The 12,173-nt window shown below is 46.4% G+C and overlaps 1 protein-coding gene across 1 annotated transcript in view; it reads left to right on the forward strand.

Moving 5' to 3' along the window:
* Positions 1–5,020, forward strand: part of SCD5 (stearoyl-CoA desaturase 5) — a 43,252-nt gene extending 38,232 nt beyond the window's left edge. Inside the window, exons 4-5 of the mRNA XM_075751389.1 lie at positions 2,554–2,786; positions 3,351–5,020. Of these exons, the coding sequence (XP_075607504.1) occupies positions 2,554–2,786; positions 3,351–3,541 (424 nt within the window). The 3' untranslated portion in view covers positions 3,542–5,020. The remainder of the gene's footprint in view (positions 1–2,553; positions 2,787–3,350) is intronic.
* The last annotated feature ends 7,153 nt before the right edge of the window (positions 5,021–12,173 follow it).

Below are 12,173 nucleotides of genomic sequence, written 5' to 3' on the forward strand. Positions count from 1 at the left end.
ATTATGTCTTAGTAAATGTCTCTGCTCTGGATTTGAATTTAAGACTTTGGAGTTTACCTTCCCTTATCTGGGAAGAAAAATTCAGGTTTCTCCTTTCTTATGATTGAAGTGTTGGTTTTTTTGACAGCATGGAAAACCTGGCAGGTCAGATCAATAAGAACCATAATAAACCCTTCTTTGTCACACTTTGTTTTAAGGCCAGATTGTTAGCTTTGCTGAATTTAGTGGTGCTGATAAGCTGTGGATGAGGTACCACTCAATCAGTTTAAAACCACATCACTTCAGCTGAAATCATAGTACTACTCCAGGCATGACTGACAGCAAAAATTACCCTCTGTGAATAATGGAGCAATAATCCTGCATGCATTGTGAAAGAGAGGCTCACAGGTGAAGTGTCTTCATGACAAAGTTGTAATGTGGTGACAGCAGTGCTGTTCCCCAAGCATGTATTGAGGCATTGGTTCCCCTGAACTCCAGGAAAGGATGTTTCTCATTCCAGGGTGAATGTTTCAGTCAAAGAGAGACAGAAAAAATGTAGTCAGGTGCTTGTTCAGATGTGAGATCTCATGTCTTCATCAAAGACTTCAGTCTGGGCTTCTTGCATCTCACAGAATGGTTTTAATAGGTGCCTGATAAGCTGTTTCATATTTTATTTTATTTTCCTGGAGTGGGAGAGGCTTTGAACTTTGAAGGAGTTTTCTGGACTGGAAAATATTTTTCTCCTCCAGCTCTACTTAAATCCTAGCCTTGAATTGATGAGGTTGGCAAACCTTATCAACAGCCTGGTTCAGAAGTCAGTCAGATGAGTGGGAAATTATCTGTTGTCTTTGGTGGAGTGAAGAATGGGGACTGTTTCCTTTGGAGAGCCTTGGCTCAGGTAAGTGAAGATAGAGTTCTGTGAGAGAGCTGAGGAGGTGCTTTTTTTTCACCATGGCTGGTGTTGCTGGAGAGCTGCAGATCTCCTTCTGGAGCCCAGCATGTAAGGTACAACCTCCAAACAACAGCAAAATATATCAAACAAAGAACTTGCAGGGCAAGAGGTTAATTTGTTTCATACACAATCAAAACTAACTTATGGATGAGAACTATGTTCACAGAAACTTTCTTCCTGCCAAAAATACTGCTAATACTAACATTTTTCCAATCCTTTGTGGATTTTAATTGAAAATTGTTTGTTTGGTTGTTTTTGTCAAACAAAATTGACAGTTCTTCCTACCTGAAAAACCTTCAGCAAATGGAAAGTTTTAATCACTGTTTAATAATTCCAAACTCTGTTTTTCCTCATCCCTTCCAGAAAACTCAAGAAGAGCAGGGGTCTATTTTAAACCTGTCATATGGGCACAAATAAGATGGGTCTTTGCGCTTCTTTTCTTTGAGCACCCTTCAAAATCCTGTCACCTCAGCCTACTGCTCCAGTTTTATGTGGCAGCTCACTTTGATGATGATACCCCCAGATCACTGTGGGCTGTAGCAAATCTGGGCTCCAGGGAGGTGGAAGGGCTCGGCGGGGAAAACGAGACCTTGTTCCTCTCGAGCTGGGGACACACTGTAGGTGGCTCCCAAGCTGCACTGTCTTGCTGCTTACCACTTCTGAGCACCATTAGCCTGTTCTCCATTTAGAATAATTTATTTCCTATCTCGCTTTTGGCTTTGCCTCCCCACTTCTTGCTGAGCTGCTCACTTTCTCCACTTGCCTTGGTAATTCCCCTAGAATGATTTTTCTCTTTGTTTCTCCTGCTATGATCTCTACTCTTCACCTCTGTGCTCCTTGCATCCTACGCTCTCTCTTCCCTGCCCTTGCCTGGGCATGTGGCTTTAGCTGTACTATAAAGCTTTCCTGTTTGTTCTCAGACTGTTCAGCTTCCTCCCTCCCCATTTTGCACTGCACACTGATTTTGTTCAATATATGGAGGAGTGGCAGGGCTTGTGCCAGCCAGTGGGCCGAGAGACCAGCAGTAATCCTGGTCCCCAGGCCAAGATACATCTTTCTCCTCACCCTTGGCAGGGTGTCTGTGGTCTCTCAGCAGCTGCTTTGGGTCTGCCATTGCTGTTGGAGCTTACGCAGCAGCAGTGATACAGAAAGGAGCTGCTCCTGCCCTGTGCTGCAGGTTCCCTTCTGATATGAGCATGCGGGAAGCCTTTGCCGGCTCTTAGCAGTGAACGTGTTTCCAACACAGCTCTGCCGATGCCACACTGAGCCCTGGGCTTTTCAAGTCCCAGAGCTGGACCCTAGGCACAGGGTGTGCAGCCAGCTCTGCACTTCCTCAGATTTAAAGGTGCTGAACTTGGGAGGTTTGCCTTGGGACTGGATCTCAGCTGTTCAGCTCCAGTGTCACCTGCTGCTTTGGGGTTTTGGGTTCTCTTGGCATTTTGAATTACACTTGGAAAAATTATGACTGTGGACATCTGAAATGTTCCCTGCTGCCCCAGTTATGGGGCCAGCCCAGGTTATGCCAGGGGTTTCTGGCAGAGCTACATCTCCAGAAATCCAACCCCACTTCACCCCAGCTGTCATTCCCACCGTGGTAATGGTGTCCTTTTCTTTCCCTGCAGATATTACAAGAGTTCGGTTGTGCTGATGTGCTTTGTGATCCCTACCTTTGTGCCATGGTACCTCTGGGGCGAGAGTCTGTGGAACGCCTACTTCCTTGCCTCCATCCTGCGGTACACCATCTCTCTCAATGTCACCTGGCTGGTCAACAGCGCCGCGCACATGTACGGCAACCGCCCTTACGACAAGTATATCAACCCCAGGCAGAACACCTTTGTCACTCTGGGAGCCATTGGTAAGTGCTGTAGCCCTGGGTAGAGCTTTGCAAACTCAGAGTGACATGCTATCCTGTTTCACCTTGGTCGGGTCTTTGGGCACCTGCAACTGGACACCACTTGGAGCCAGGGCTTAGAGGAGACTGGAATTTGCGCACCCTAGAGGAAGGCTCCCATTCTACTGATGGTGCCCATGCTGAAATTATGCTATGTAGTCTCTGGGCAGAGACGTGTTCACAGTAGCAATCCTCTTTTCTCAGCAGTCGGCTGGGGACAGTGCAGCAGAAGTAAGTGACGCTGCTTTTTACTCAGTTGTGCGTCTGTCCTCTTGAAGCACTTATGGTTTTCGTCCCTGACCATAAGGGGTGGGACAGGCCCCTTCCTACTGGGGAGGAAAGCCCAAAGCACTGAAATGGAGTCCGTTGTAGGTCTGCCCCAGAGGTCTCCCATAGCCGGGGATGAGGCATAACCTGCACTGGATTCAGGACTTAGGAAACAGGCGTTGGGATGTCCCACCCAAGCGTGTTCCTAAATTCATAAACGTGATGGCCATGTGGTCTTTAAACTCCGTTTCTGTTTTTCAGGTGAGGGTTTCCACAACTACCACCACACTTTCCCATTCGACTACTCAGCCAGTGAGCTGGGCCTGAAGTTCAACCCCACCACCTGGTTCATTGACTTCATGTTTTGGTTGGGGTTGGTCACTGACCGCAAGCAGGCTCCGAAGGAGATGATCCAGGCTCGCAAGGAAAGGACTGGAGATGGCAGTGCTTGAAGACTAATGCTTCACTGTTCCAGCACTGTCATAGACATGGGTGGGTGTGCATGCATCCCCGTGCCTGTGGTGGATTTATTTCCCTCTGGGTAAAATTAGTTTTTTCAGATCAGTTGGGCTGAATTAATTCTCCAGGGACAGATTTGGCCCCAGCTTTTTTTCCTTATTAGCTGTCTTATGTCCAAATTTCAGACTATTAAGTGAAAAAATGTTATATATTATTTAATAATATAGTTAAAAAGGAGAGAGATTTGATTTTAGTCACTGTAGTTCATGTCTGAAATACATTGTAATTTGCTTGTTCATGGTAAACATTGGCAGGTTGAAGGAACTAACTATCCTTTCCAAGTGCAGTTAGGGGAGATTTTTGTTTCTACTATTAATCAAATATGCTTTTGAGACACATCTCTCGGAGGAGATGGGGCAGGGCCCAGTGTACTGTTTCAACTACAGATTAAAGGAGAGGACAGTAACAACACCAATGAAAAAGAGGATGTCCAATCAGCCTAAATCTAGCTAGATGTTAGTTTGAAAACCTGCTTTCTTCTTTTTGTTAGCCCTGTTAGCCAGCCCAGTGTGCTGCTGTCTTTGCTAAATATGAAAACCATTTATTGCTGAGCGGGCTTTTGTGATGAAGATTAGTCTCTATACAGGCCAAGATACCAACTGATGCTATGTTGAGATGATTCCTTTGTTGTCGCATATACATTGTAATTTGTAAAGGTATAGAGCTCAACCATGTCTTAAGCCAAATAAAGCTTTGGTTTCAATGTTTGGAGACCTAAGTTGTATTCTAATCAGTCATGGCCATCGATGCATGCATATTTTTAGCTCCTTTTGCACAAAAGGCCTCTTAATTTCTTTTTCTGCCTTTGACTAGCAGGTCTTAGAAAACCGACCTTTAAGTCAGAGACTCTACTAATATTTCAGCTGCATGCAACATCCATTGGTTTCTGAGCAAAATATGAAGAGAGTTATGTAGCTTCTGAATTTTAACAGTTGCCTTGTTTAAAAAAAAAAAGGGAAAAAAGAGAAAAAAATATATATATTAAAAAAAAAGCATGTGGAATTAATGGGACATATAGCCCTTTGTGTTAGATGTTAGCCAGTGGAGGAGAGAGGCTTTGTACTGTCACCACTGGAGCACTTTTGAAGATAGAGGGCATGATTTTCATTTATAAAGAAGGTCACTGCCTTGCCTTTCCGAGAGGGAGTGCCTGTTTCCCAGTTGCTCGTCCCCTGGGCAAGGCAGGGATCTTGAGGTAACTGAGACTCAGGCCCAGATATTTTCAAAAAATATGTAGAACTGGGAAAAAAAAGTTCCTTTTTTGTTCTGTTTCTTGTTTTTTAAATGATGCCATATAATATAAAAGAGTTGTCTTTATTCTGTATTTCATCCAGCAGGTGTTTTAACAGTGTTACTTTACCATAAATGATGTGTAAACTCTTGAGTGATTTACAATAAACTGTTATGAGTTAGACTGGCTGCTGTGTTTTATTTTGAAACGCCTCCCAAAGCAAAGGGCTTTGTGCATCACACGTCAGAATTACAGCAGTGTTTCGCTTGGCATTTCCCTCTATTCACTTAGTTTCCAAAATACCCACCCCCTCAGCATTTCAGGTTACCTCATCAGTGGAAGAGGAGTGTTGTCAAATGGAAGGGCACAAAGAGATTTGATTACTTCAGGCTGTGGCCAAGCTGATAGAGGGGAAAAAGAAAATTCAAGCTGACATAAGTTTGAAGGGAGACTGTGGCAAGTTCTTGCATGTGAAAATCCCACTTTAATAGCAAAATATCAGCCCAGTGTGACTTGCAGGACACTTTGACCAAAAATTTTAAGTATTTTGTTTAGATTTTGCTGTAAGTTCTTATAGTTTCTGCTGAGATGTGCCTGAAGATGGGTGTGCCAGAAGTCATGTCTTGATGTGCATTCATCCAGAGTCGGGGCCAGTTGACAGATACAGGAATTACAGGCACCCAAGCAGGAGACCTCTCTCCACCACCCCCTACAGTGCCTGCAGGGGAGCAGGTGGAAATGGGCTCCCAGAGACTGTGAGGTTTCCAACCTGCTGGTTAGAAAGCGCTGTTGCTTCCTTCTTTGCACAGTCGACAGGCAGTTGTAAAGCAGCAAAAATCATTGGGAACCCGCCTTCAAAATGATGTGAGCGCTGGGTTTGTGCTTGATGTTTGAGTGTAGGAGCAAAGCTGGGAGGATGTGCAGGTGCTTAATCTTACTGTTGCTCCCATCATTTCGTTTGTGCAATTTCCTGGCTGGAGAACTGCAGTGAATGCACTTTACAGGCACTTAGATAGACATCTTCCTGTTGATCTTTATCATACTTTAGATCTTTTTTTTTTGGTTTTTCCTTTTGTATACTGCTATTACTTGGAATTCCTTAAGCTGATTCCTGTCAAGTACATGGTGTAAGAAGAATAGTATTGCAAAAGAATACCCTGCAAAGAGGTACATGCTGTTCTGAACCTCTCTGGCTACCTGAAATTATAACAAAGTAATTTTTTTTTTTTTTTGTCCCCCTGTGGGTATAAGACTTCAGTGACAACAGCAGTTCCAGTGGGATTCAGGGATCTGAGATTTTGAAACCACTGGCAAGTTACCCATGGTTTTGAAAAATTGAAAGTAAAGAAACATCATTCAGAAAAGGAAAAGCTCCTCCATCAAATGTCTTGTCTTGGAGCTTGTACTACCTGAATTCCTATTTCTGTAGATGAACTTTCCATGTGGTGGAGTTGATCAAAAATGTCAATTAGCCTTTGCAGGAAAACAAGATATCTGAAAAGAACGTCTTTAATTTTGGTAAAACAACTTCCATACTTTTCCTTTTTTGTTTGTTTTGAATTTTTTTGCGTGTTTGTTTTGAATTTTTGCTTGGGTTTTTTTGTTTTGTTTTGGAAATAATTTTGGCCGTGTTCTCTAGTGTAGTCTCCCCTTCCTCAAGAAGATGTAGGGTGTCTGGGAGGCAGGAAGGGCCTCAGCCATCTCCCAGGGCAGCTGCTGGATCCACCCGCAGCTGCGTGCCATGACATGGGGGAATTGTTGAGCCTTGGTAAAGTGAGTACCAAGGCATGAGCTGCACTCATTTCTGTGGACTTTGGCACATCTCCTACTGATCTGGTGGTAGTCAAGGACCCTGCTAGTGCTTTCTGAGCAGCGTGAAAGCATTGAGGGACTGCTAATCAGTGAGTGGCTGGCTGTAAGCTGGGCTAAACCAAGGATACAGTTACTGTCAAACTTTTCTAAGACCTGATAGTCTGCCAGGGCCTGATCTTCTATTGTCTCTAACTTTGTTCTCAGCCTGCCGGACCATCTGGAATAACACCACGTAGGACTGAGAACAAGAAGTATTTGTACACTGTCCCGTGCAGTGTTGCGCTGTTTCCAGGCTCTCAGCTTTGGCATGCACCAGGGACTGGATTTTTTTTTTTTACCCTTTTTCCCAGAACTGGTGGGGCTCTTAGGAAACGCAGTGTTGGCTCAGGAGTTGTGTGCTCCTTCTACAGCAGAAACCCCTCAGCAGGTCACCTGCTTTCTGTCGTGGTTGGCTCGAGGAAATGTTATGCCTGCCCTGGGACTTTGCACAATCACTGAAGGAGGATTTCAGCTATAACTTACAGCATGTATTCAGCTATGCAAATATTGATGAAACCCTGTCAGGGTTGTATACAAACATGACCGTTAGGGTGTGGCATGAGGCCAAGGTTGTGATAGCTGACAACAGAAAAGCTTCCAGGCTCCATCTAACCCCATCTCTGCTGCAGATGGGGGCACGGGCTGGGCTGCGTTTGGGTAATCCCCCAGAGTGGGAGGCAAGCACGAACAAAAACTCCTGGTGCTGGAGTTACACCTCAAGAAAGGGGCTACAGTGAGAGGGCGAATGCTGGCCCTGAAGAAATGTGTCAGAGTTCACAGTCCCTGAAAAGCAGCCCAGTGGAGCAGACATCTGCTGTGCCATCTCCTGCCCCATAGCACCACTGCTGCGCTCAGGAAAGCTGGTGGCAGTCGTGCTCTGCACCATCGGGCCAGGTGCTGCACCAGGGTCCTTTGCAGCAGCACCAAAACTTCACTTAGCTCTTTGGCACTTGGATGCAGCACTGTAATATAGGAGCCTGGGTGGGAAAAGGGTGCGTGGTCTGCCCTGGGCTGGTCACCATATCCTTGAGCCAGTTTAAAAATACCTTGTGAAAGTCGGTAATTGCTGAGGTGGGGTGTGCAGGGATGCAGAGGAGGCTGCTAGGGGCATTGGGAGTGGATTTTTGCCCGCTGCCTCCAGTGGCTCTGCTGATCCCTTGTAACCTCTGGTGACATCTGCCTCCCTATCTCCCTCTGCAACTGTCAAGTGCAAGGTGCCTGCTGTCCTCTGGCTGGTGTTGATAATTTTTCAGGCCCAGAAATTGGCAGCCAGAACATGGCTTTCTGGAAATAAGCCCAGCAAATGGGAAATGCAGCCTGACTTCAGGTATTGCATTGAGCTGTTGGGGTGGGAGGCTCCCAGGAAAAAAAAGGTCTTCTGAAAGGTCTCCTGTGTCCACGTGAGCCTGGGAGTCCATGCCAGGCTAGAAATGTGGTGACAGACCTATGAAATCTGGTCAGCCACTGTTTGGGGTATTTGCAGCTGGGAGGGCTCTCAGTCTGGAGGGATTTTTAATGGTTGATGATGTATCAGCTCCCAGGCTGTGACCTCAAAGGCATGGCCAAGCTGGACTTGTATTACCTTGATATTTTTGCTCCTGAACAGTTCTGTAGCTGTACCCTTATGTAGAAAGGGTCTCACAGGGAGTTATGGGGCTCCTTTTCACCGCCTTCTGGGGTGTTTCTGGGAAATCAAGGTACAATTTCCCTTAAGACAGTCTTTTAAAAGAAGAATGAAAAGAAAAACCGAAAGCAAAGACCAGTGGGAAAGATGTTTGCTAACATTGCTCCCGCAATGGCTCTGGCTCAGTGGCACCCAGCCGGGAACTGAAACCACTGGCATCCAGGGGCCCACACCCAGCAACACCAGCCAGCCCTCTAGACAAGGGGGACTAGGGGAAATAGGGGAAAAAAACCCAAAACACATTGAAACCTAGCAAATGGAGGAGCCAGGGGTGCCCCTGTGTGGGCAGAGCTGCCCACCAGATGATTTGGAGGCTTTTGCTATTTAAATCACTGCTCATGCATGGGGCGCAGCATGTGTACTGAGTCCATCTCCTGCTGTCCCGGCTCCTGGAGAGTTAAACCCTGATTTTGTGAGAAAATGACAGTGGAATTCCCACCCTGGTTTTGCGAATCTGCAGACAGCTGACCCCAGCAGGCCTGTCCAGCCACTCTGTGCCCTGGCTGCCACCATAGCCATTCTGTCCTGCTGGCTTTGGTACAGCCATAGCAAGTCCCAGGGAGGTGAAGAGTTTGCAGCCTTGCGCCAGGAGCTATGCCGCTGCCCCCCCCACTTCCTGCACCTGCCATTGCCAAGCCAGGGTTAAAGCCAAAAGGGCAGGGAGCAAAGATACGGCTCCAGATCAGGCAAAGGTGGGGGCCTGCCCAACACCAGCTGCATCTGTAGATAAATTCACTGCTTAAGAGAAGCAGATGAGCAGCAAAGCCTGCAAGCAGGACCAAAAAAGAAAAAGAAAAAAAAAAATAAATCCCCTTTTGCAGGCCTTGGAAGATGTCCAGGACAAAAACTCCAGTGAGCAGCACTGATAAAAACTGTAGGTGAAACGGTGCTACCACCTCTGCACAGTAATGCTTAACCTCAATATTAAGTGGGGTTACTAAATTTTCCTGGCTGACATAATTCCATTACCATTTATAGCAAAATAATAGGAAATAATTATTTTACTAAATCTCTTTATCCTTAAAAAAAAAATAAAAATTGTCTTTTAACAGCGTTTTCTCTGCTTCATATAGGACTGTCCTCCTGCCAGGCCAGAACACGCGCCTGTTGGGGCCAGGGCACATCAGTCTGCAGCTCTCATCTGCACACAGTGGCACTTCAAGGTTTCCTCCCCAGAGTTCAGACCCTAACTGTCTTGCAGGCAAGTCCTGTTTGTCCCATATATTTGCCATCATAGCAGTAATATATTTAATTCTTTTTTTAAGAAAAAAATTTGACATTTTGTATCCATTTTCTCCATTTCCGTTCCTACCATTTATTTAAATGGTGTCATTTTCTTGCAACAAGATGGGGTGGGTCACTTCAATTTGGTGCTCCAGTCCCAAATCCAGGAGAATTTTTCTCAGTTGAGATCATGTGGGCGAGCCAGGAAGAGGGAGCGCTTCATCTTGGAGGGGTGGGATCTGAAGATATTTCTTAGGGCAATAAAGAGCACTTTGCAGCTGACTGCCTCTCCAGCAAATCCTGAGCACACCTGTTAATGCCAAGCCAAGGGTGCGCATGCTCAGATGGCATCTGTTTACCAGAGGGGCATTTGGAGGAATGAAGTCTATCACAATATTTAAAACATTGGATAAAGGAACAGATGGCTTTGACGAGAGATGATCTGGCTAACGAAATGAGGGTTAACACTTAAACTGAGAAACAGTTGCTTAGGCACAGTATTTAGCCCATGCATCAGGGTACGAAGCAGCCCCAATGGCTGCTACTGAGCGATCCCTGGCCCCTTTCCCCCACTGCTCTGGTTTCTGGGTGGGTGATGTTTCTTGCCAGGCCTTGCTCTGGCTTTGGAGCAGAAAGGGACAGGACAGGAAAACCAGGTGGTAAATCTATTTTCAGAAGACATATATTTCCTAGGAAAGAAAGCAAACTCAAAGCAATTCTCTTTTCTGTTTTCCTCACCTCTGTGTAATAACTTTGAACATTTGCTTGTGTTGAAGCAAGTCCCCTTTCTGGGCCAGGCGAATTGCCAGGCAGATCCCTAGTGTGTCTCAGGCACCCAGCAGAAAAACCCAGTGAGAACCGGGGCAGGAGAAGTCATGCACTGCTCACAGTGTCCCAGGAACATTGTCAGGTCTGCGCACCAGCATCATTGCAATTGTGTCTTTGAAGGCATGGAGTGAGCAGGGAGGGAATATCACTGTCAGCCTCTGGCATGCTCCCCACCACCCCCCCGGAAGGCCAGGCTTAACCCCAAACAAGATGAGGGAACGTACTTGTGGCGATTCATCTTTGCCAAGGTAGTGTTGGTGGAGGCATGAGAGGAAAGACTTTTTTCACAGGTCAAGATGAGATTGCAGTGGGCTTTGGGACACACAGTGTGACTGTGAGGGAGGCGACTGATGCATATTGCGGGATGCAGTTCAAAAGCAACATGGCCACATGCCCCACCTCCCTTTTCACTCACACACCCCTTGGCAGAGGCGTGCTGGAGGACAAGGTTCACAGGAGAGGGGCTGCTCCTCCTGTGGGACTGGTGTCCTGTGAAGAAGGGATTGTAGCAAATATTGCCATGGGCCTACGTAACACCATCCCTTGATGGCTGGTGCCTCCTTGCACCTCTGTTGTGTCCTGCACCGGATGGGCTCCAGCACACACTTGCTGTCCCCAGGCTGTGCCCTTTTTTTAAGCCGTGATTTTTTAATTTCTCAGAGGTCTTTGGTGGGCCTGTCAGCATCATGCATTTTCCAGCACTCAAAGGGACACCATCTGCTCAAAAAAGAACTGTGAACAAAATGTCTCAGACAGCGTTTACCAAAAATGAAATTGCTTTAAAATTCCATATGCTGCATTTTTTTTCCTTCCAGCTTTGGCCGATGGCAGAGGTGAAATGACTAAGGCAGTTTCTGATTAGTCGCTGTGTTTTCCTTTCTGGCCAAAACTGCTTGAGGCTGAGTGCTGTAACTTCTCGCCTGTTTGACAGAAGGTTTTCTTCAGCCTCAGCTGCTGAAAGCCAGAGGTTACTGAACTCAAAGACCTCCTCTCTGTTACTTGTAAAATGAGCTTGCTTGACTTTTGCTATTGCAGGAAGCCTTGCAGTCAGGGATGTGGTACTGATACTTCAAGCATACTGTTTTCCAGGCACTTGATTTTTGGGCCTGTCTTGGTGACGTGGGGAACAATAGCACCTCCTTGCCCAAGGAAAGCCATGCCTGGCAATCACTTGTCATGGCCTGCAGCTCCTTGGTGTGGCAGTGCCATGGGGCAGCATCAGGTGCACACAGAGGGAAAACCTGGCCAAGATCTCTGGATTTTGTGAGGCTGCAGAAACCAAATGCTGCAAGGAGCCATTTATTAGTCCAGCATAACACACAATTTGAAATACCAGAGTAGGAAGAATGTTATTTCAGTTCTAAAAATAGCTCCCTCAGCCTTTAAAACACTGAGAAGAATACACAGTGGTTGCTTTTCTGCGAGAGTGGCTGCCTTCTCCCTTGGCAATGCCGCTGCCGCAGGGATGCAGCCACTTTGGTAAGGGCTCAGGGGACCTGCTGGTGCTGCATTTGCTCCGAGGACCTGTGCTTTGAGGGGTGCATAATCCCTAAGGATTAAAGAGACAAAATCTCTTCAGGGTGTGCCATGAGGACCAAAGCTGCACGGCAAATGAGCATTGGTTGGCTGCTAGAAAGACAGTATATAAAATACTGATAAAATGCTGATGTACAAATCAGCTCACTTCTGGGGGCTGGCATGGATTTAGGCAGGTGGCTGTCTCGTGTTGGTTCGTAAGTGATAGCAC

Source organism: Balearica regulorum, chromosome 4 (assembly GCF_011004875.1).
Source record: "Balearica regulorum gibbericeps isolate bBalReg1 chromosome 4, bBalReg1.pri, whole genome shotgun sequence".
In the NCBI taxonomy this organism is placed as follows: domain Eukaryota; kingdom Metazoa; phylum Chordata; class Aves; order Gruiformes; family Gruidae; genus Balearica; species Balearica regulorum.